We start from the raw sequence: 25,546 nt of genomic DNA, 5'->3' as shown, positions 1-25,546 counted from the left end.
ATAAAATTGTGGAATTTTACTAAAACCAACAAAATATTGTGTTTATAAACAATGTCTTATATATGATTGTCCCTTTGAGTGTGAAACCCTGGTAGTCTTAAGGAGCGGTGGGAGGTGCTGTGGACACGATTATTTTGGGCTGTTGGGGCTTCAGCCTGCTGATCCAAAAACAGCTCAAAGTGGTGAGGGGAGTCCGGCTGGGAGGCAGAGAGGGCCAGAGGGTGCAGGGATACAAGAACAGCAACCAAAATGACCAGTAAAGGTGAGGCCTGTTTGAGTCAAACTGCATTTGTTCAGTTCTAGAGTGGGTGTTTTCATTTTTGAGCTGAAGTGACAACGAACCCCCTTTGAAAGATTTGTTTGATCGAAGATCAAACTAAGCAGGAGAAAAGGTAACAGAAAGCAACAGATTTAAATGTGGATAGATCAAAACCATTTTTCATTGTTTGTGGCGCAATCTTCAGTGTTGTCACTTTGACATGGGGAAGTCCTTTTGTAAGAGGACGGGCCTCACTGATCAGCTCACAAACCGAGCCTATGAAGACGGCAGCTGCAGCGCTGTTGGACTTTAAACTCATGGCTGCTCCAACAAGTGGGTAGAATCTGTATTTGTATTAAAATTTTTGAAGCGGCGGCTTCAAATTATGATCTGCCATTTAAATGAGTTCAAACAGTGCTGCTGTTATGGGGTGTAGCAGTCCAGCTGGCTTCTTCCATGTTTTAAAATTCCCACTTTGAGCTGAACAGATGGTGTGTGCAGAGTCATTTCTGTGACATTTTGTTCATGCTAATGAGCTGTAAGGTCGAGTGAGGTCAAACAAGCCACATCATCATTAATTTTACCTAAACGCAAAGGCAGCACAATGCTTTTATCTGAGTGTGTGGATGGATTTGAATTAATCTTTCAGGAAGTAGTCAACAACGAGATACATTTTTGAAGTCAACCACCGTAAATGTAATATGGCTGCCATAACACAGCAACCTTAGCAAACACTAAAATGGCTCAGGTTTACAGATAATTACCTAAACCTTGGTGAGGTAGTAGCTGAGACTAATCCCTAACATACATTTTGAACACCAACCGATTGCACAGGAAATGTGTTTAAAACTTTGCCATTAACAATTGGGATCAACTCTGTCTGTTGGCAAAATATCTTATGCACCACTGAATTTATTTTTAATGAAGCTCTCAGAAAGTAATCACTGGATGGACCTCTACAACTGATTACCTTTTAGAATCAACTCACTTCAAGATGGCCACCACAGCCAACTGACCATAGGAAAAAGAAAACCACCTATGACCCAGCCATTTTTACAGATTTTGAGCTCAAATTTGATGTGTTAGTGCCTTAGCATAGTCTCTAACACATGGAGCGCAACACATTGTGGGAACATCAAAGTTCATGCTCAATAATCCAGGTAAAAAATACAACAAAGTTAAATCAGGTCCTATGAACGTTTTTTTTTTTTTGGTTGAAACGTTTCGTCTTTCATCCAAAAGACTTCATCAGTCCGAGGAGCCACAACAAACTCAGTCTTATAAGTAGCACACTCGCATAGTGCACCAACCTATTTGATGGTGATAAGATGGTTTCTGGAGTCTGCCCTCTCCCCCGCCGACTCGTCTGAGGCAGCCATGGCTAAAGTGGTTCAAAACATCAAAGCCATGGCTGCCTCAGCCGAGTTGGTGGGGGAGAGGACGGTGGTTGTATGTTGATATATTCGGTCTGTTTGAAAAGAGGTTATTAACATAATTTCACTGTATCCCGGTACAATGATGATAAAGCTTATTCTGGTTCTGATTCTTAAAAAATGTGACGTCATCCCAGTTTGGTGCATATACTGAAATCACTGGGAGTGTGTATACCTTCCCTACCACTATAACATACCGCCCAGCAGTGTCAGTATGTATACTCGAGGCTGTAAATTGTACCTGCTTGCCAAACATGATGGCTGCCCCCTCTTGACTTGGATTGAAAATTAGATTCAAACACCTGACCGGACCATTTTTAACCAAAACTTACACTGTCTGCATCACACACATGGGTCTCTTGTAAAAAAACGCAATATCAGTGTTAAGATGTTTCAGTTTTGACATAATTTTCCAAATTTCACTGGTCCATTAAGGGATTTTACATTCCAGCTTACACAGTTAACTGGACAGCCATTAAAGTGACCATCATCCTTAAAATTAGTCATAATTGAACAATAATATTTTATTTACATGCAAATTATCACAAGCCAATACATGACCGAAAAAAATCTCCCAGACAAACTGATCAAGTAATGAACCCACCCCTCTCTCCTACATGAACATGGAGAGAACAAGAACTCTCAACGAAAAATCCACACATATATGTGCTTGTGTTGAGGAACACAGCTCTAATTGCCTGGGCTCCTGCCTGCCCACATATGGAGAAAAAAATAAATGGCAAGTAACACAGTGAATATCTCAATCCAGAGTGCTGATACCCATACAGTCACCTTTCAATATAAATAAAATGGAAGCCATAGCCTCATCAAAGGTCCATCCATCCATTATCTTTTACCTGCTTCTTCCATTTTGGGTCACAGGGATCGCCGGTGCCCATGTCCCCCATCAAAGGTCCAAACAGCCAAATATTTGGTCAAACATAAACCTGAAAAAAATTGCCCCCCCCCTGGAACAAGGCATGACATTCAAAAATATAACAAAATATGAAGTGGGACAAATAAGCAATTGATGTAGGCCAATCTAACTAGCCCTACCGTTTTTTCCCGTCCTCGCCACAGGTTACTGAGATGATATTCTTTGTGACATATACACCATGGATTTATCTGGGTCCACAAACTCCTTCTCCACACCACCGTGAATGATTCGAAGCCGCGCAGGAAAAAGTAGCCCATAGCGAACGTCTCGCCAGCCACAAAGAAGCCTCTTCACCTCTGTGAAGGCCGTGTGAGCCTTGGCCACTCCTGCTGCATAGTCTGCTGTGATGATGATGATGAGGGATTCGTTGAAGCAAAGCGGGCTGCGACTGCACACATGCTGTAATATTTCCGCGCAGTCTTGGTTGTAGTGCAATTTAGCTACAATAACTCTCAGCTTATTACCTGACTTCTTCCCGCCCGGCGTCCGGTGCGAGTGGGCGATCAGCAGCGTCTTGTCCAGCTGCAGCACCTCAGGGTGCATATTGGCAACTGCTGTGGTGGAGCTTGATATCAGTGTCTCCGGGACTCCAAGGATCCTCACATTGCACCTTCTCATATGCCCTCCACATCCTCATTTCTTTTTCAGCCCATTTATCTCGTCCTTCAGATCTGTCATGGTACTGCGCAGAGTCGCAACTTCATCCAATCAGGTGGACAGTCCATCTTCAACATCTTTAACACTAAGTCTCGCCTGGTCAATTTCTGCTCTGAATGCCGTGATGCTGTTAGCCGCCTCCACTCTCACTGCTTGAACCTCACCCTTAATAAAGGCGAGAGTCTTTGCGAGGGCAGCTTTAATTTCAGATTTAATCACTGCTGAAATTTCTGCTTTATTGAAGCCAGAATGTTCGAATTCAGGGCTGATATGCCCGTCTTTCTGGGATCTGGAGGGGGCAGAGCTGAGTCCCTGGCTTTAGAAGTATCGTGGCCCGAGGCGGTGTCGGGCCCTGTGGCCACGGAACTCGTATACTTGTATTTCTTCAATTTTGTCGCCATTCTACAGCTTTGCCAAGTCAATCAAACAACAATGTCGAATACTGGAGCATCCAATACAAAGGTAGCGAGAATATCTTCATGTAAGGCAGTTTTCAGGCAGCACTGGTGGGAGCCTATGCTAGACCACATCACCGCCACCATCTTGTCCTCCATTATTAAGTTAAATTTGTCACCTGTGTCCATGTGTTGCAGAAAGTGTGTATGGAAAGGTGTATTCAGGGTCTCTGAGGGTAGTAATCGGGTACAGGGATGCTTATAAAAACCTGAGCTGCTGTCTGTGGTTCTGTGTAGAGCTAAATCTCAATGTTTTACTGAAAGAAAAGCACAAAGAGCTGCATCTGTGTCATATAGCACACTCTGGGATTACATAACACAACAACATTACTTTGAATGTTTAGACCTAATCTGTCTGACTTCCATCCATCCAACCATTATCTTAAGCTTGATTCAGGGGACAGCAGCTTGATCAGGGAGGTGCAGTCATCTCTTTCCACAGCCACTTCTGGGAGAACTCCAAGGCATTCCCCAGGTCAGGCAAGAGACGGTCTCTCCAGCATGTCCTTGGTCTTCCCTGGGGTCTCCCCCTCAGTTTAACATGTCTAGAAAACATCCCTAGGGAGGCATCCAGGGGGCATCCTTACCAGATACCAGTTCCACCTCAAGTGGCTGCACTCGATGTGGATGTGCAGCAGCTTTACTCAAAGTCTGTCCCAGATAACTAAACTTCTCACTCAGTCCCTAAGGGAGATTTCAGGTACTCGGTGGAGAAAACTCATTTCAACTACTTGTATCTCAGTCTTTTGGTCACTACCAAAGGTTTGTGACCACAGGTGAGGGTAGGAACATAGACCGACCAATAAACAGAAAGCTGTGGTTAAATAATAAAGCTGTTCATCATTGTAAAACAGGCCTCTGAGAATGCTGCCGTCTCCACGGCAGCTGTTGCTGAGTGACAAAGAGGAGAAATGACAGTCTGACATCTGACAGCAGGTGCTGTGATGGGCTGTTTAAATTCTGCTCAACTTACTCGCTTCTCTCTGATCTGAGGGCTATATTTAGTCGAGGCTTGAGCCTGACATGTTGTAGCTGCAGTGTGATCGCTCTTGTTTGACGATGGAAAGTACCCCCTTTTTGTTTCATGTCTCTGGACTTTCTTCCTCATCGTATCCCATTGTCAGAAATGGTGAATGTTTACATCACTCTTCCTTCACAAACAGCTCTTTAGTGATGGGCTGAGGAGTTAATGTGACATTACTGCAGTCGTTTGTTACTGTAGGGTGTGCAGAGACTCACAATCTTTAACTTTTGTATTTGGTTTGAAACATTTCCAAGGAACCTACACAATGAAAACAACTTCCACCCCAAACTGTTTCAAAGTACCTATAAAATTGTACATTCTTATCATTCTACTCAAAACTTATGGTCAAATGACAGCTACACTTCTGTTAATTTTATTATATATTTTAAATTTCCCTCCACCTACTTTTCTTTCAGCGATAGACCTGATCTACTGGAAGGACATGGAGCGAACCGGCATGGTGCTCACTGGGTTAGTGGTGGGTTTACTGTCCCTGTTCCAGCTCAGCATTATTACCGTCGTCTCCACAGTCTCCCTGGCCTTCATGTGCTTCACCATCTCAGTGCGCATCTATTACTACTTCCTCTACATCCTCGGCTGGGGGGACGGAGAGCATCCCTTCAAGTATGACACTTTTATTTTAATACCATACCAGTGTTATTTATAGAGAACTTTAAACACCCACAGGACCAAAGTGCTGTGCACATAATAAAACAACCATACAGTCGGATAATAAGGAAACCAGGCATTCATTCTTTTGTTTATTTATTTATACTTCTTTCTGGTCAGTTTTTCTGTAATGAACTTGAGCTATGATTGAACACAGTGGGGGGGGTGGGGGGGGGTCATATTTTGGAGGCTTCCTAATGATAATTTGAATTAGTTGGCATAGCCTTATAGCCTTACCACCAATATCTGGGGGGCTGAGATGGGGTAGAGGCAGGGCAGCCGACCTGGGACCAGAAAGTCATGGTTCAATTCCCAGCCATTCCCACATGCCGTGGTGTCTCTGAGCAAGACACCTAATCCCCATTTGCTCCCTGGTCTCTTACATAGCTGCCCACTGCTCCAACCTGGGTATATCCCAGCTGTAATGGGTTAAATGCAGATAACCAATTTTGCCATTGTATGGGAACATACAGGTCCTTCTCAAAAAATTAGCATATTGTGATAAAGGTCATTATTTTCCATAATGTAATGATAAAAATGAAACTTTCCTATATTTAAGATTCATTGCACACCTACTGAAATATTTCAGGTCTTTAATTGTTTTAATACTGATGATTATGGCATACAGCTCATGAAAACCCAAAATGCCTGTCCCAAAAAATTAGTATATCATGAAAAGGTTCTCTAAACAAGCTATTAACCTAACCATCTGAATCAACGACGTAACTCTAAACACCTGCAAAAGATTCCTGAGACTTTTCAAAACTCCCAGCCTTGTTCATTACTCAAAACCGCAATCATGGGTAAGACTGCCGACCTGACTGCTGTCCAGAAGGCCATCATTGACACACTCAAGCAAGAGGGCAAGACACAGAAAGAAATTGCTGAACCAATAGGCTGTTCCCAGAGTGCTGTATCAAGGCACCTCAGTGGGAAGTCTGTGGGAAGGGAAAAGTGTGGCAGAAAACGCTGCACAGCGAGAAGAGGTGACCGCACCCTGAGGAGGATTGTGGAGAAGGGCCGATTCCAGACCTTGGGGGACCAGCGGAAGCAGTGGACTGAGTCTGGAGTAGAAACATCCAGAGCCACCGTACACAGGCGTGTGCAGGAAATGGGCTACAGGTGCTGCATTCCCCAGATCAAGCCACTTTTGAACCAGAAACAGCGGCAGAAGCGCCTGACCTGGGCTACAGAGAAGCAGCACTGGACTGTTGCTCAGTGGTCCAAAGTACTTTTTTCGGATGAAAGCAAATTTTGCATGTCATTCAGAAATCAAGGTGCCAGAGTCTGGAGGAAGACTGGGGAGAAGGAAATGCCAAAATGCCAGAAGTCCAGTGTGAAGCACTCACAGTCAGTGATGGTCTGGGGTGCCATGTCAGCTGCTGGTGTTGGTCCACTGTGTTTTATCAAGCGCAGGGTCAATGCAGCTAGCTATCAGGAGATTTTGGAGCACTTCATGCTTCCATCTGCTGAAAATCTTTATGGAGATGAAGATTTCATTTTTCAGCACGACCTGGCACCTGCTCACAGTGCCAAAACCACTGGTAAATGGTTTACTGACCATGGTATTACTGTGCTCAATTGGTCTGCCAACTCTCCTGACCTGAACCCCATAGAGAACCTGTGGGATATTGTGAAGAGAAAGTTGAGAGACGCAAGACCCAACACTCTGGATGAGCTTAAGGCCGCTATCGAAGCATCCTGGGCCTCCATAACACCTCAGCAGTGCCACAGGCTGATTGCCTCCATGCCACGCCGCATTGAAGCAGTCATTCATGCAAAAGGATTCCCGACCAAGTATTGAGTGCATAACTGAACATGATTATTTGAAGGTTGGCGTTTTTTGTATTAAAAACACTTGTCTTTCATTGGTGGGATGAAATATGCTAATTTTTTGGGACAGGCATTTTGGGTTTTCATGAGCTGTATGCCATAATCATCAGTATTAAAACAATTAAAGACCTGAAATATTTCAGTTGGTGTGCAATGAATCTGAAATATATGAAAGTTTCATTTTTATCATTACATTATGGAAAATAATGACCTTTATCACAATATGCTAATTTTTTGAGAAGGACCTGTACAATGATGACAATCTTGACTTGCTTTCCCTTCCCAAGGGAGATGGTGGTTGACTTTAGGAGGGTTATTAATCAGCATCATTTACCTCTGGCTGTGTTAGGAAGTGTCATCCACATCAGATTCCTTGGGGTCCATCTGATCTTTGTTGTCAACACCACAGCTATTATTAAAAAGGCCACCACTGGTTTCACTCCCTCTGGCACCTGAAAAAGGCAGGTCTACCTGCACCCCGTCTTGTCACTATTTACAGAGGATCTGTGGAGTGGAGTTTGTGCTAACGTACAGCCTCACCTCCTGGTTTTGCAATTGCAAAACTCTGGAGAAACACCAGTTAAGCAGGACTGTTAATATTTGGTGCTCACTGCTGTAGATTTTTTTTACCAATGCTGTGTTTGCAGGTCTAACAATATTTTAAAGAACCCCCACCACCCTGCCTATGGTCTGATCTCACTCCTTCCATGTTGGAAAAGGCATCAAAGCCTTTGTTCCAGATTCAGCAGGATACTGAATAGTTTCAAGGGACTGTTAGTTCAGACTCTAATTTAACAATAAAGGAAGATACTGTAGCAGTACAAACTACAGACACTGATAATGTCACCCGTCTTTTGTTAAATATACTTGCACTATTCAGTTCTTTTATTACCATTATTCTTTTTACTGCCATCACAGCTAATAATGGTAATTTGTGTATTTATTTAATGTTTAATATGTTTTAGCAGCTTCTCTGTTTGTTGTTCTTTTTCTGCTACTTCACCAACTTTTGGGGCGGCTGTAGCTGACTGGTTAGAGCAGTCGTCCTCCAATGGGAGAGTTGGGGGTTCGATTCCATCAGTGTCCATGTGCAAGACACCGAACCCCTCATTGCCACCGATGTGTGTCCCATCGGTGTATGAATGTGATCTAAAGCAATGATTAGTCTCTACAAATTAGCTTTGCAGAGATGTAGTAGAGTGCTGTATGAGTGTGTGGAGGTAAATGAGGACACAGATTGTGTTGTAAAACATTTTGAGTATCTTGATTAGATAGAAAGGTGCTATAAAAGTACAGTCTATTTATCAAACAAGAGGTAAAACTGCAGCAGGAAGGAGCAGCTTAGTGCACTTTGCTGAGCAGATGAAAAATGTGGCCATGACAAAGACAAAAATGTATAAACTTTGCACTTCTTTAAAGTTTAGCAACAGAAATTAGAAGACATTTCAGATGAATGGTAGTTTCCAGAAAACAGCAGCAGGATGGCTTTTATAAGCTTTAAAATGGAAAACCTGTTTGTTGCACAGTAATGTCTCAGCTTTACTATGCAAATGATCCCAGCAAGAAAGCTTATAGGTGCTTTAGCTGACTGGTTCAGCCCAGTTTCCTGTCTGTAAAAAAAGTTAGGATGCCTCTGAGTGTGTTCAGATTGAACTTAAATGTATGTTTCCTTTGGCTTTTTCCTGCAGTTTATTGTCCATGGAGCAAAAATGAGGAATTGGAAATATCCTCCATCTGTGAATATTGTGAGCATAACTTGAAAAATAAGTGAGATACCGACTTTCTTTTTGGTTTGTGGCTACATCTTGGTGTAAGAAAGGTTCCTTTCAAAAATTGGGTTGCCACATCAAAATTCAAGATGGCCACCACCATTTATATGTAAACTTTGTGAGCTGGATAACTTGAAAAGTAAGGTAGTTGCAAACTTCCTTTTTAGTGTGTAGCTACATCTAGGCTTAAGAAATGTTCCTTTTGAAAATTTAGTTGCCACGTTGAAATCCAAGATGGCCACCACCATTATGGTTCGTGTATGTAAACCGACCACTTTTTGTCATTTGAGGAAACTATGCTTTCTAGTTTTTTATATTTCTTTAAATTATAGTTCCAAATGATTGGGGTGGCTGAAGATGAATCTATAGTGGCCAAGGCCACCATTGGCCACCCCCTGGCTCCACCATTGTGCCTGGTGGAGAATAAAATTGCTCCCTCCACTTGCCAGAATTCGTCACTCTGCGTCGCCTCCACAAGGAAAATAAAAAACTTCCTGATATTGTACACAACATAACTCCTACTTCATTTGAATATGTTGCACCAAAAACATTCAGGTTTACTTGCTTTCACAGTTCAAATCCAGTCTAGAAAAACTCTCATCTCGAAAACTAAAAACATTTATTATTCAAATTCTTCAGTGACGGGGGACATTGTTTGTTGCTTGTTTAGTGAAAAGGTCATTTTGACAAAAGTAAATGGTCTGTACTTATATAGCGCCTTTCTGTCTTACTGAGATACTCAAAGTGCTTTACACTACAATCTGTGTCCTCATTTACCCATTCATACAGCACTCTACTAGATCTCTACAAAGCTAATTGAACAAATCATTCTAAAGAGACTAATCAGAGCTTTATCACATTCATACACCAATGGGACACACATCAGAGGCTATGAGGGGTTCATTGTCTTGCCCATGGACACTTTGGCATGTGACTGCTGGTGGATTCGAACCCCCAACTCTTGCATTGGAGGACGACCGCTCTAACCACTCAGCCACAACCGCCCCAGTGTGGCTAAAGGTTTGTCAACAATCTCCTCACCAGTCTTTATTTAAAATTTTAAAAAGCTAATATTTTGCTCACAGCCTGCTCTGTAATTTGTGGTCTTAAAGGAAACCTCTCGTAAACTCTGGTTTCTCCAGATTGGATGCGAGTCTTCAGTCCCTGTAGTTGGCTCACTCGTTTGTGAGACCTGTTTCTTTAAAACCTAACAAAACATTAAGAAGTTGAAGATTTTGACTGCTACTAATTAGCAAAATATTTAAACTGTAATAGAAGTTTTAAACTTTTCAAGCCTAAAACAGACAAACTGCTCACGTCCGAGGTAAGCTAACTGTAGCTTACATGAGTGTTAGGCATTTGATTACTAATAAAGAAAAATGCTTTAAAATATATTTGTAAAAATAATAAGCATAGAAAAATCTACATTTAAATAGTCATTAAGGGAGGCTATGAAAAAGTTGAAAGCACATCATTAAGCCAAGACACTGCATTTAGAATAAAGTGCTGGTTTCTTTTAATTCACACCTCATGAACCAACTGAATCTAAAGGTTTATTGCTTCAGAAATGTACTTTAGATGTCAGAAAATACATTTTTAGAACATTGCCAGTGCGTTGGAGGCTTCGACGTTCCCTTTTTCTTTAAATAAGTCAATGAGCCTGCAGAGGTACGTTTCTACACAAACATGTTTTTTTTATTTTTTATTCTGGTCTGATACTGATGGTGCTTCGTCTTCCATCAGGTCATACTTGGGGCGGGACGTCAGCTTCAGTGGAGAGCAGGCAGACCTGTTCATGCAGAAAGCCATCGTCCTGACTCTGTCTGCTGCTGAATCTCTGAAGAGACTCATTTTTGTAGGAAACCTTTTTGAATCTCTTAAGGTAAGATGTCCTACTTGACCTGTTGTGTTTGTGATATTATATCATAAAGTCAAGTCAAAAATTTTTATAAAGCACATTTAAAACGGCAGCTGTTACGAAAGTGCTTAATAAGATCAAGTCAGTAATTAAAGAAAAAAATAATAACAAGATGTAATTAAAAGCATCAAAACTAAAAACATAAAACACAAAAACAATGAGAAACAATCAAATAGTAAATCAAATCATACTATGTTAAATGTCAGTGAAAACACGTGAGTTTTTAGGGGAGATTCAAAAGCAGGGAGTGAAGTGGCCTGTCTAATGTTGAAGGGCAGATTGTTCCAGAGTTTAGGGTCAATGACTGAAAAAGCCCGATCTCCTCTGAGCTTCAACATAGTTTTTGGTACAACCAAAAACAGCTGGTCAGATGATCTCAGTTCCCAAGAAGGAACAAATGGTTGAAGTAGGTCAGAGAGGTATGAGGGTGCAAGGCCATTTATGCACTCAAAGGTCAACCGGAGAATTTTAAAACCAATTCTGACATGTACAAGGAGCCAGTGAAGAGAGAACAAAACTGGTGAAATATGTTCATACCATACCATACCATTTTATTTATAGAGCACTTAAAACAGCGACAAGGCCAACCAAAGTGCTGTACAAACAGAACAACAGGTAACACACAAAGCAAAATACAAAATGAAGTAAATCAGAAATATAGACATAAAAACGATACAGACAATGACGACAAACCAGTGTGGAGCGTACAGGTTCAAAACACAGATCCTCTGGTGTTGAATGCTACTGAATAGTAGTGAGTTTTTAAACGGGACTTGAAAACCGAGAGGGTGGGGGCCTGTCTGACAAGCAGAGGTAACTCGTTCCAGAGTCTTGGTCCTGCTACAGAGAAGGCCCTGTCACCTCTGCACTTAAGATGAGTTCCTGGAACTGTGAGGAACCCATGAGTTCCAGTTAACAGCCAAGCTGCAGCATTCTGGATGAACTGGAGACATGAAAGGGACACCTGACTGACCCCAATATAAAGTGTGTTACAGTAGTCTGTCAAGTTGTAACAAATGCATGGACTATATTTTTCAAGGTCAGATCTGGTCAACACAGACTTAAGCTTAGCTATCTGTCTTAATTGGAAGAAGCTTTTTTTTGTAGAACAGAGTTTGTCTGTTGTTTTTAAACTTGAGCTCTGAGTCTAAAACCATCCCGAGATTTGTAACAGAGCGCTTAAGATATGGCTGAAGAGAGTCAAAGTTAACAGGAACAGAGACAGTGGTAGAGCTAGGGCTAAACACAATGACTTCAGTTTTCTGATCGTTGAAACGTAAAAACTTTGAAGCCATCCATGACTTAACGTCTAGACATTTTAACAGAGGGTGAACTGTGCATGAACTATTTGGATTTAAGGGCAGATGCATCTCACAATCATCAGCATAGCAATGAAATGAAGACTATGTTTCCTCAGGATAGGGGAGCAGATACAATGAAAACAGAAGGGGTCCAAGAATCGAGCCTTGCGGGACCCCGCAGGAAAGAGACACTGAAGCAGATAAACTATGAACATGTTTGTCTCTGCTTCCTCTTAATTTTTCTCCCATCATCTGTAATGTTCCTCAGTCTACCCTTTCAGCCCCCTGGAGTTTTCATATGCCAGCTTTTTTCAAGTGTGAAATTTTCTTAAAAGACAGCAGCTGTCAGTTCATATACATTTACTGATTATTTAGAAAAGGATCTGGCCTTTATAAATTACAATAAACCTAAATTCTCTTTAGGGTATTAAAATGTGACTTTGCTCTTCATATCTGTCTTGTTCATTCATCTTCTTTTTATGCCACTTTATACTACAAATGACAAAACATTATGTTTGTATCAATCCTGAATAAATCTGTTAGTGTTGTAATTTTATACTCCTGTTGAAATGCAGACATATAGTATTATAGAATAGTCTCTGTCTGCCCATCTGTAAACTTTCTTTTCTCTCAACCATAACTTCTGATCTACTCAAAATACAAACCGGATTCCATAAAAGTTGGGACACTAAACAAATTGTGAATAAAAACTGAATGCAATGATGTGGAGGTGCCAACATCTAATATTTTATTCAGAATAGAACACAAATCACAGATCAAAAGTTTAAACTGAGAGAATGAATCATTTTAAGGGAAGAATCTGTTGTTTCCAAATTTCATGGCGTCAACAAATCCCCAAAAAGTTGGGACAAGTCCATTTTTACCACTGTGTGGCATCCCCCCTTCTTCTTACAACACTCAACAGATGTCTGGGGACATAGGAGACCAGTTTCTCAAGTTTAGAAATAGGAATGCCCTCCCATTCATGTCTAATACAGGCCTCTAACTGTTCAATCGTCTTGGGCCTTCTTTGTCGCACCTTCCTCTTTATGATGCGCCAAATGTTCTCTATAGGTGAAAGATCTGGACTGCAGGCTGGCCATTTCAGTACCCGGATCCTTCTCCTACGTAGCCATGATGTTGTGATTGCTGCAGAATGTGGTCTGGCATTATCGTGTTGAAAAATGCAGGGTCTTCCCTGAAAGAGATGACGTCTAGATGGGCGCATGTTGTTCTAGAACCTGAACATAGTTCTCTGCATTAATGGTGCCTTTCCAGACATGCAAGCTGCCCCTGCCACAAGCGCTCATGCAACCCCATACCATCAGTGATGCAGGCTTTTGAACGGAGCGTTGATAACAACTTGGGCTATCCTTGTCCTCTCTGGTCCGGATGACATGGCATCCCAGTGTTCCATAAAGAACTTCAAATCGTGACTCATCTGACCTCAGAACAGTCTTCCATTTTGCCACACTCCATTTTAAATGACCCCTGGCCCAGTGCAAATGTCTGAGCTTGTGGAGCTTGCTTAGAAATGGCTTCCTCTTTGCACTGTAGAGTTTCATCTGGCAACGGCAGATGGCACGGTGGATTGTGTTCACTGACAATGCTTTCTGGAAGTATTCCTGAGCCCATTCTGTTATTTCCTTGACAGTGGCATTCCTGTTTGAGGTGCAGTGATGTTTAAGGGCCCGGAGATCACGAGCATCCAGTAGAGTTTTACGGCCTTGACCCTTACGCACAGTGATTGTTCCAGATTCTCTGAATCTTTTGATGATGTTATGCACGGTTGATGATGATAACTTAAAAGTCTTTGCTATTTTACACTGGGTAACACCATTCTGGTATTGCTGCACTATCTTTCTGTGCAACAATGGTGGAATTGGTGATCCTCTTATCATCTTGGCTTCTGAGAGACACTGACACTCTGAGAAGCTCTTTTTATACCCAATCATGTTGTCAATTGACCTAATTAGTGTTAACTGGTCTTCCAGCTGTTCGTTATATGCTCAATTTCCTTTTTCCAGCCACTTATTGCTACTTGCCCCAACTTTTTGGGGATTTGTTGACACTGTGAAATTTTGAATCAACATATTTTTCCTTTAAAATGTTACATTTACTCAGATTAAACTTTTGATCTGTCATCTATGTTATATTACGAATAAAATATTGACATTTGCCATCTCCACATCATTGCATTCAGTTTTTATTCACAATTTGTTTAGTGTCCCAACTTTTTTGGAATCCGGTTTGTAATTTAATAAAAATTCATACACATGCATAACCACTAGATGTAGTTTTGCTTACACTTTTCATCACCTCAGTTCCAAGGTAAAGGACACAAATCAAGGTCAAAGTTTAAACAAGGTTTTTGCTTGTCTAGACCATTGCTATAGATTATAATAGTTTGTCAACAGCCGTATAATATGCCGTATGTGGTAATCTATTAATGATAAAGGTAATTCTTACAAACTGGTGGCATCCTAACAGTTTGATTGGCTGATGCTTTGTTGCATTTTTCCATAAACCCTTAACAGAGCGGTGTGAAGTACAACGCAGCATTATTACCAGTCTCGTATTTTTCTCTACTGACTGAAACTTCCAATCACCTGAATAGTTGTTCTAGTCGTCTAATTTTATAACTTATCACTTAAATCTGTTTTCATTCACACTTTAGTTGTTTAATGCCAGTTCAACTGTTCTGATTCCTCAGTCCTCAGCTGTTGTTTTTTTTTGTTTGTTTTGTTTTTTTTTACAAAGGTTACAGCTGTTAAATGCCACAGACATCACATTTTTCCTTTAGTTTCTATATTTGTACTAAATCGTATGTGATTTATTGTAGCATGTAGTGCATTTCCTGCCTTTCTGTTAGTAAATGCTACAGCTAAACATCAGCTCTTGAAACTAGCATTTCTTGAATGCTTTTTTTTTTGAAGGACCAATTTTTGTTTATTAGATGTGGCGACCATTTTGAATTAAGTTGACTTCAGCAGTTAATCAGTTGTAGGTGAACATGAAAGAGTTCCTTTCTCAGAGCTTTATCAAAACCTATTCACTGGTTTGTGAGATATTTTGCTAACAGACGAGCACAAGGGTGCTGTTGGTAGAGCCGCCACCTCTCAGCGAGAAGGTTGCTGGATCAAATCCCAGCCATGGACGTCTCGGGGTGGAGTTTGCATGTTCTCTCCGTGCATGCGTGGGTTTCCTCCAGGTACTCGTTTCCTCCCACAGACCAAAAACATGCATGTTAGGCTGATTGATAACTCTAAATTGTCCCTAGGTGTGAGTGAGAGAGTGAATGGTTGTTTGTCTCTGTGTCCCTGTGATGGACAGGAGACCTGTGCAGGGTGTCCCCCGCCTTTCACATAGTGACTGCTGGATATGAGCACAAGTGACCCCCGTGACCCCAAAAAGGGAAGAAGCAGATAAAAATGATGGATGGTTGGATGTACATGAATACAAACACACAGTTACATGATCGCCCACTACCATAATTGTTTTGTGTATTTATATTTTATATCATCCTCATTTAAATGTTAATATAACAGAAGTATTTGAGGTATTAGCAGCAGACACAGATATAGTAAATGTAAATCAGTGTGAGCTGTCAGTCCTCCCAGTCCTCCTAGTTTGAACTCTGACCTGGTCAGTATGTGCAGAAACCTGAACCATAGGCAAGAGTCTTTTTTTTCAGTCTGAGACAGAGGTGTCCGATATCTGGGAGCTGGAATGTCTTCACAGTGACACTCAATCTGCTGTGCTCAGCAGGGTTGTCCAGTCCTGGTCCTCAAGGGCCACTATCCTGCATGTTTTACTCGTTTTCCCGCTCAAACGCACCTGATCAATGGTTGAATCACCTCGTTGTGTTCTGTAGAAGCCTGTTAATCACACATTGATTCCAACCAGGTGTGCTGGAGCAAAGAAACATCTAAAACGTGCAGGATAGTGGTCCTTGATGACCAGGATTGGACAGCCTTTGCTCTAAGCAACACTAAGCATCGCTTTATGATTATCTTGACTTCTGCTTGTTCCTTTTTAACCTTCAACTAACTTCCTGCAGTTGATTTCTTTGTTTTTTTTACCCAGTCTGTATTTTGTCTGTCCTAGTTGCTGTTTCTGATGTACCTCGTGACGTACCTGGGAGACCTGTGCAATGGCCTTACTCTCATCATCATCTGTAAGGAACAGATTACACCAACAGATAAAATGTTTTAACAACTTGCACTCTGGTTCACACAATACCTGCTCTTCTTCTCGATCTTCCTCTCTCCAGTTGTGATCGCTGTCTTTTCTTTGCCACTTTTCTATAAACAACATCAGGTAAGAATCCTTGACACTGCTACATAAACTATCTCTTCAATCTTGCTACAGCAACTGCTTTTGTTTTGTCCTGAATGTGGCATTGCAGGAGGAGGTGGACGGCTTCTTTGCAAAACTCCAGGCCCATGTTGACAACACGAAGGACTTGTGAGTGTAGCACCATCTTTTGGTTTTATGTGGTTGTTTTTCTTACTGAGGGAACATCAGATATTTGTGTTTCATTGTGAATACTGGTCTAATGATCAGCTTCAAAACTGATGGCAACAGTTAACTTACATTAACTCAGAGGTCTAGTTGGGTTAATTGAATTCTCCTTAAAATAAATGATTACGTAGATTTAGCAACACTGACAATCAATTAAATCAAGAATGACTTTCAGGAGCAGAGTGAAATTATACAGGCACTACTCTGAAAAGATGTTCTTTCAGTTCTTCATAAAATCCCATCCAGTTGTGATTCAGGGCTCAGACAGGTTGAGGTGGAAACTGGCACTGAATAGTTCCTGTTTGATAAAGTTTCAGATAAAAAAAATCCTTTATTTTCTTTGTCTAACTTAATTACCATCATCAAAACAATTCGTTAGGACGTTAACATTGAAGAAAGTGTATAAAGTACAACCTTAAACTCCACTTTGGGTAATCCAAAGGTCCTTTTTTATTCTGTCATTCATAAAACCTTCTGCAGGCATTTTCAGATTGTATTCTCATTACTTATAAACTATTGAACAGCAGGTGGTGGTGAACTCACTGACGAAGGCTGAAAACACTGCTGTTGAAATCTTCCCCAATTGTGTTTTTGCATCAACTTTTTCTTGAAATCAATTAACTGTAAATTTTCTAAGGCATTTTAATTAATGTTTCAACGATTCCCGTTATTGAACACATGCAGTGAAAAGAAACCTCTAATATAGATCTACATTTGCAGCAAAAACACTCCAAATTCATTGGGAATTATGTATTTTTATATTCCTTTTTAGTTTTACCAGTCAGATGAATCATTATGGACTTGTGTCTGGCACTGACAGAGGGATCAGGCTGGAAAGGATGTGCAGCAGGTTAGGCTTGTTAAAGACTGGAATGGTGATGTTCTACCAAGTGAGGAGAGCGTGATGGAAAGATGGAAGGAGTACAGACCCTTTCCAAAAAATTAGAATATCATGGGAAAGTTGTTTTAACTTCCATAATTTAATTCAAAAAGTTAATCTTTAATAGATGATAGATTCAGGGCCCAAAATTTTAACGATTTCAAGTATTTGCTTATTTTTACATAATTTGGGCTTCCAGCTCATGAAACCCACAAAAATGAGATTTCAAAAAATTAGAATATGGTGGAGAAATCAGCCCAAATTTTGCAGGGCATGAAAGTTTTAAACTGACTGACGCACACTAATCATCTACTAAACTCAAAGCTCCTGCACAGGTTTCCCCAGGTGTCATTAAATTGCTTGAGTTTGGTTCAATTGTCTCAGTTCAGTTCAATAAGTGGAAGACTGCAGACATGACTGGCCAGAAGACCATCACTGATTCCCTTCATAGGATGGGTAAGCTGCAAAAGTTCATAGCTAAGAGGCTGGCTGTTCACAGAGTGCTGTGTCCAAGCATATCAATGGAAAGTCTAGTTGAAGGGCAAAATGTGGCAGGAGAAGATGCACCAGCAAAAGAGATGACTGTGGGCTTCAGCAGATTATCAAACAGAGAAGATTCCAGAATCTGGCAGAGATCCAGAAAGAGTGGAATGAGGCGGGAGTCACAGCTTCAAAAACCACTACATACACACGCATCCGGGAGATGGACTACAACTGTCGGGTTCCTCGGTCCTCTTTTCCGATGAAAGTAAAGTTGTCTTTCATTCAGAAATCAAGGTCCAAGGGTTTGGAGGAAGAAGGGTGAGGAACAGAACCCATACTGCTTGAGGTCCAGTGTGAAATATCCAGTCGGTCATGATTTGGGGTGCAGGTGTTGATAAACTGTGCTTTCTTAAATCCAAGGTCACCGCAACAGTCTACCAGAATGTTTTAGAGGACTTCATAATTTCTTCTGCTGAGGATCTGTATGGAGATGCAGATTTCATCTTCCAGCAGGACCTGGCCCCTGCCCATGCCGCCAGAAACACCAAAACCTGGTTTGATGTCCATGCCACAGTGCTTGACTGGCCAGCCAACTCGCCGGACCTAAACCCCATTGAGAGTCTATGAGGTATTCTCAAGAGGAACATGAGGGGCACCAGACCCAACAACAAAGAAGAGCTGACAGAAAACATCAAGGAAATCTGGGTTTCCATAACTCCCAGTCAATGCCACGTCGCATCGAGGCAGTGATTAAGGCAAAGGGATTCCCAACCAAGTATTGAAGATTGACATATCGTTTTGAAAATACCATATTTTGACTGATTTGTTGTGATCCTAATTTCTTTTTTTTCCTGCATAAACTGAGTAGTGTGGGCTGATGTCTTCACGTTATTCTAATTTTTTGAAATCCTGTTTTTCTGGGTTTCATGAGCTAGAAGCCCAAATTATGTAAAAATAAAAAGATAAATACTTGAAATCGTTTAAATTGTGGGCCCTGAATCTATCATCTGTTAAAGATTAACGTTTTGAATGGAATTATGGAAGTTAAACAATTTTTCCATGATATTCTAATTTTTTGGAAAGGGTCTGAGAAGCTAATGTATGAAAGGAAGAGAAGAGGTCTTAGAAACTATGGACCAGGAACGGGAAAGATTACTCCAGGATTAATTTGGAACACTTTGAAACAGCTTAAGGGGAAGGCAGTAGGACCTGACGACTTACCAGTGCAGGTATGAAAATATCTAGGAGAGATGACGGGAAGGTTTTTGACAAAGATTTTCTGAAGAGTGAGAAAATGCCAGAGGAATGGAGAAGTGTGCTGGTGTCCATTTTTAAAAACAAGAATACGCTCACCTGTGACCATAGTTTCCACTTTATTATCCTTTCAAAATAAACAATAAAAGCAGAAACAAACGCAGTACCCCAAATTAAAAGGTGCTGTTGAGAAACTTCACCACCATTTGCTGATGGGTATAAAAACCATAAAATCTGATATAGAAGTATGAGTTGAGTGTTTGTATTTAGTTTCACCGCTTATCAAAAAAACTTAAACCCATCAAAATAAAACAACCATGTCTGGATTTACAGTGTGTGACTTCAGAGTTGGTAGTGGCATTAATCATGATGGAACAGGAGGCTCTCCTGTTCACAGAAGGGCACGTAAGAGCTTCTTAATGCAGTACTGGTACTGACCCAATCTCTGTCTTCCTCAGTCTGCGAAGACTTGTCCAGGGCGGCGGTCCTCCTCCCGATACAACTCCAGGTGGCGCCAAACCTAAAGCCCAGTAAATGCTTGTGGAAAACAACTTTAGAGAAACTACAGACTGACTCAGCAGCCTGTCCTCAGAGGGTGGTGCTCCAGAGACCAGAGAACTAAAAAGAAGTGATTTAAAAGAGCAACGAGGAGGAGGATGCATGGTACTGTACACTCTAACTGTATTTAAGCCGAAGGTGATGGATTTATACGAGTCAGAGGAGTCCTGATTGAAACTCTTGGTGCTGATGTCAGAAGGGAACACCGTTTTTTGGAAAGAGTTTTTAAATATGTGTTAAAACATCTGTAGTAAGAGCTGTAGTCCAAATGTGGTTCCAAGACCACGAGAGTAAACTCGTCTCCCAGACAACGGCGGAGAGGATGGAAAAAAAAAAGGGGTCGCTTTTTGTCACGACCGTATAAAACTGACGACGATGAAACGAACACAGCTGTTTGTGTGAGATGTTCCTGAAGAAAAGCTCTGAATTGATGCCGTTTTCCACCATCTTTTATTTTTTATTTTTACCACAGCTTAACTTTCGTTCACGCATTTTCTATTCTTTTCACAATCACCTGATGCTTTCCCCTCATAAACAATCGTCAAAGATAAACTGCGATTGTTCAGCAGATCATTAAGAGGAAAGACATCCGTCTTCAGATGGGCAAACGGACCATAAGTGAAGGAACGTCTTCACACAGATCATCTCAGTGCTCCTCATGAGCTCTCCTCCAGCTGTGGACGAAGCGTGAAGCCGTGAGACGCAGCAGGTGCCTTTTTTAGAACTGCAGGATTTGATTCGAAGAACCACCTCTTAAACCCGCCGGACCATCGTTTCCCGGAGAACAGTGTTTCACAGAACTGCAAGCGAATCGGCTTCAGGAATAATAAAACGATTCAGGATACTATGCTTTTATTAGTCGATGCTTTAAAACTTTTGTTGCCATGGTAACCCAGAGGAGAAGCCTAGATGCGTTGGCAGGTATGATCCATGCAACTTGATGGCATGTCAGCCAAAAACCAAAACATGTCGTCTTGAATGTCTTCGTGACTTTTTTTTTTTTTTTTACCATATTTACTGTACCATGAATGGAAGTGTACTCAAGGTAGTTTGAACTGGGTCACGCTGTGGTGGGGAAATTCAACTCAACATGTTGGCTGGCTTTGAAAATGTAAAATAAAACCAGTACAGTGATTTCCATGTTTCATGACCTGCTGTTAAGTACTAAAGAAACTACTTTAGACTCCAAATCTTTATTTAAATAGTGTATATACGTACTTTGAGAGGGATTTTAGCAATATATTTGTTGAAAGTTGCATCATTTGTACTCTGTACGCAGTAAGGAACATCTGAAACCAGTTGGTGCAGTGTAGAAACACAATCTGTCCCTCTCTTCAACTGCTCAAAAGGTTGGTTTTTATGTCAAAACATTTGTACACGTGACAGATCTGAGGGATGAGTTCATCACTATAGTTCAGATCTTTAGAAGCTGGGTTCTGTTAAAAGATAATAAATGGTATCTTACCTGTTGTAGGCAGTTCTTTGAATGGCCTCAGCTTGGAGAAGCAGTTTAATTCTGACCAGATTGATGGGCTAATAACTAGTCCAAGTAGTAATAATAATAAATAAATGGAAAATTATTATTTTTAATTGTATAAATAATAGACCAAAGCAAATTGCTTGTAGCTTTAACCCTCCTGCTACCTATGGGGTCAAAATGACCCACAAGGCTTCAGTCTTGACTCCATCCTCAACACGATATAATTCTTTAAATTGCTTTCATTTATGCTTGACCCTAATTTTTACCTAGATCTCAATGGTCATTTGCAAGTGTAAATAGCTGCGGCAGCACCTAGCTGTAGCACTATCAGAGCATCATTGTAATGTTGTGTTTATTTGTCGTATGCAGGTTAACAATGCAATGATATTATTAGGATGAGAAGAACCGATTTGACTCGCTAAAAACAAGAAATACTAAAGCATTCATTAAGGGTACAAAATAAAATCCTAAAAAAGTGAAAAAGAAATATATTTACAAGGTCCAAAAAAAAATATGGTAAACAACAACGGTAGAATATAACAGTGCAGGTAGGATGACTTTGTAGGAATAAGTATTTCACGAGGGACTTCTTGCAGGAACGCCATAACAAATAACTAATGCAAAATTACCAACAAAATAAAGGTTTTTATAAAATGGCATTCACAAGAAGCGCTCTAAAACTTTTTGAGGATGAAGTTGCATTAGGACGACAGTAACCCACATTTTACTTGGCTCCGCTCAGACTAGCCATTAGCTCATCAACCCAATCTGAACTAAATATTTCTCCAAAAGTCAAAGAACTGTCTGCAGCAGGTATGATGATACCTGTTCACAACCCCTCTACTGAACCCCACTTGAAAAGAGCTGAGTTATTCTTTGAACACGTGGAGTTGTGAATATCTTGCTGAAATAAGCAAGTGTTTCTGTGAAAACAGGGACTCCACGGCAGCACCATGTTCCATCATCACACAGCGATGACGGATGGATAAACTGGACAGTTCAGGTCTGTCGTTTCAAAAATTATCTAAATTTTGAGGTTTATTTTTATTTTGCCTTGTTAGTGTTTTTATTGACTTGAAGGCTTTCATTTCTTTATGCATCTGTTTTCCCAACAAATTTTAAAATGAGCCTCATGTTTTCTAAAACCAGTTCTTTTAATTTGAGCATTTTATTTTGTTGGCTTTAAGTTTTTTTTTTTTTTTAATGGTTAACAGGGTTGAAAAGGTTTGCATCTTGCTCTGTTTTTATTTATATTTGAATACTTTTGGACATACGGTTGTAAATCCAAACACGAAGGTGACTTTTGGTGGTTTTAAAATCAACAGTGATATGCTTTACAGTGCTACACCAATTATTTTATATTCTGGAAAGCAGCTATTTAACCTTGGGTGGTGGAGAAAAACAATAAAAAACTAAACAAATTTATGGTGTGATGAATGTTTTTTTTTTTTTTTTTACATGTAGACAGTACTTCAAACTTGTTGGTTTAGAAGATAAAAAAACATTCCTGGATCTGCACGACTTTTGGAAACATCTCGTTAAACTAAGTCGTCATGATGAACGGAGTAATCCACCTCTGCATCCAGAAACATGGACTGAAACGCTACAGTTCAAGGAACAAATCATCCCATGATCTCTCGCATGCAGACAGACCACCGAGTCACCAGCTCATCTATTCTCTCATTTTTACTTGTAAACGTTGATTTTGATGAGTTATAATGAATTCACTGACTTGAGATTTTGCAGGACTTTTCTAAATTTCTGAACAGTTACCGTAACATTGAGCTTTGAGGTGCCATCCACACAGGAACGTGTTTTTTTTAGAATCATGTCAGCCTTTTACATCCTATTATCAATTCAATGACTTTAAAACTTGTTTATGGCATTTCACACAGTGTGAATTGATTTAGTATTTGTTCTGTTTTTATGTTTTCTATTTAATGCTTTTAATTTTCAGTATCATTACTGTTTTTTGTTTTTTTTCATTAATTTTACTCATTGTCTAGCACTTTGATAACAGCTGCTGTTTTAAAAATAGTTGACTTGTCAAAAGGTCATTGCTGCTTTGGCCACTAGGTGGCGGCAGAGGTCAAGTTTTTGAAAAGTGAACTGAAAGTTGTTTTTTTTTTTTTGAAAGGCCTAAAGAAAAAAGTCACGTTGACATTTTCATTCATCTCTAGATCATGCACTTAGTTGTCTTGACTAATTTTAGGTTGTGACTCTAACCCGTCAGCTCCGTTTAAAGTGGGTCAGAGTGAGTTCAACATGTTGAAAATTAACCTCAAGCTTTCAGAGAAGACAAGTCCAGACTTGTCTTCAGGAGCTCAAACGCACTGACCTTATAACTACATTCAACCAAAGGGATTACATGGATGAATCGGCATTAATCAATATTATTGCAATATTAGTTTCCTGTTTAATATTCTCAGTATGATTTTGCAATCTAGTTACTTCTATATATTTTTTCCATTCAATCAATCAATCAATCACTACGTTTTGATGTATTAACAGCTAAAGTGTTACTTTAGCTGTTAATACATCAAAACGTTCAGCTCTTTTAGATGGTGGGTGTTTTTTTTTTACTTTTGAAAATATTTATTTAGAAATGTCTCCATAGAAATCTGTTGAGGTCCTTTCAAATGCTTCAAAACGTTTCTTTGAAATCTGCTTCAGTTAATACTTTTATTTTTAGCTTCTAATGCAGTTTTTGTTTTAGCTAATGGTCTGCTGCTTTTAGCTTTAAACCATCCATCCATCCGTTTTCTTCCGCTTATCCGGAGTCGGTTCGCGGGGGTAGCAGCCTAAGTAGGGAGGCCCAGACTTCCCTCTCCCCAGCCACTTGGGCCAGCTCTTCCGGGGGAATCCCGAGGCGTTCCCAGGCCAGCCAAGAAACATAGTCCCTCCAGCGTGTCCTGGGTCTTCCTCTGGGCCTCCTCCTGGTGGGACGTGTTCGGAACACCTCACCAGGAAGGCATCCTAACCAGATGCCTGAGCCACCTCAACTGGCTCCTCTCGACGTGGAGAAGCAGCGGCTCTACTCTGAGTAGTACTCTACTCCCGGATGATCGAGCTTCTCACCCTATCTCGGAGGGAGAGCCCAGACATCCTGCAGAGAAAACTCATTTCGGCCGCTTGTATCCGAGATCTCGTTCTTTTGGTCACAACCCAAAGCTCATGACCATAGATGAGGGTAGGAACGTAGATCGATCGGTAAATTGAGAGCTTCACCTTTTGACTCAGCTCTCTCTTCACCACGACAGACCTGTACAGCGCCTGCTTCACTGCAGACGCTGCACCTATCTGCCTATCGATCTCACACTCCATTTTTCCCTCATTCGTGAACAAGACCCCAAGATACTTGAACTCCTCCACTTGGGGCAGGACCTCCTCCCTGACCCGGAGAGGGCACTCTACCCTTTTCCGGCTCAAGACCATGGCCTCGGATTTGGAGGAACTGATCTTCATCCCAGCCGCATCGCATTCGGCTGCGAACCGCTCCAGCGAAAGCTGTAGCTCACGATCTGATGAAGCCAATAAGACCACAACATCTGCAAAAAGCAGAGACGCGATCCTAAGGCCACCAAAACGGATCCCCTCAACACCTTGGCTGCGCCTAGAAATTCTGTCCATAAAAGTTATGAACAGAATCGGTGACAAAGGGCAACCTTGGCGGAGTCCAACTCTCACCGGGAACAAGCCCGACTTACTGCCGGCGATGTGGACCAGGCTCTGACACCGGTCATACAGGGACCTAACAGCCCGTATCAAAGGGCCCGGTACCCCATACTCCCAGAGTACCCCCCACAGGGTTCCCCGAGAGACGTGGTCGAACACCTTCTCCAAGTCCACAAAGCACATGTAGACTGGTTGGGCAAACTCCCACGCACCCTCCAGGACCCTGCTGAGAGTGTATCAATCAACCTTTATTTATACAGGTAAATCCCATTGAGCCTCGAGGACTCATTTACAAGAGAGACCTGATTTAGTGTAGAGCTGGTCCAGTGTTCCACGGCCAGGATGAAAACCGCACTGCTCCTCCTGAATCTGAGGTTCGACTATCCGACGGACCCTCCTCTCCAGAACCCCCGAATAGACCTTACCAGGGAGGCTTA

At 41.1% G+C, this 25,546-nt stretch overlaps 1 protein-coding gene across 1 annotated transcript; it reads left to right on the top strand.

Moving 5' to 3' along the window:
- Positions 1-249: 249 nt before the first annotated feature.
- Positions 250-20,285, top strand: rtn2a (reticulon 2a). Its single transcript, XM_037678183.1, has 7 exons — positions 250-262; positions 5,182-5,389; positions 10,780-10,918; positions 16,363-16,432; positions 16,529-16,575; positions 16,664-16,722; positions 19,855-20,285. The coding sequence occupies exons 1-7, from the start codon at positions 250-252 to the stop codon at positions 19,928-19,930; spliced, it is 612 nt and encodes a 203-aa protein (XP_037534111.1). The 3' UTR covers positions 19,931-20,285.
- The last annotated feature ends 5,261 nt before the right edge of the window (positions 20,286-25,546 follow it).

Source organism: Nematolebias whitei, chromosome 6 (genome assembly GCF_014905685.2).
Source record: "Nematolebias whitei isolate Nwh7 chromosome 6, NemWhi1, whole genome shotgun sequence".
NCBI classification, from domain to species: Eukaryota; Metazoa; Chordata; class Actinopteri; order Cyprinodontiformes; family Rivulidae; genus Nematolebias; species Nematolebias whitei.
This window is presented reverse-complemented; position numbering and strand designations above follow the sequence as displayed.

Excerpts from the sequence above, each read along its gene's own strand:
- rtn2a (XM_037678183.1), top strand. Across the intron at positions 5,390-10,779 it reads GACGGAGAGCATCCCTTCAA|GTCATACTTGGGGCGGGACG; the intron begins GTATGACACTTT and ends GTCTTCCATCAG. Across the intron at positions 16,433-16,528 it reads CCTTACTCTCATCATCATCT|TTGTGATCGCTGTCTTTTCT; the intron begins GTAAGGAACAGA and ends TCCTCTCTCCAG.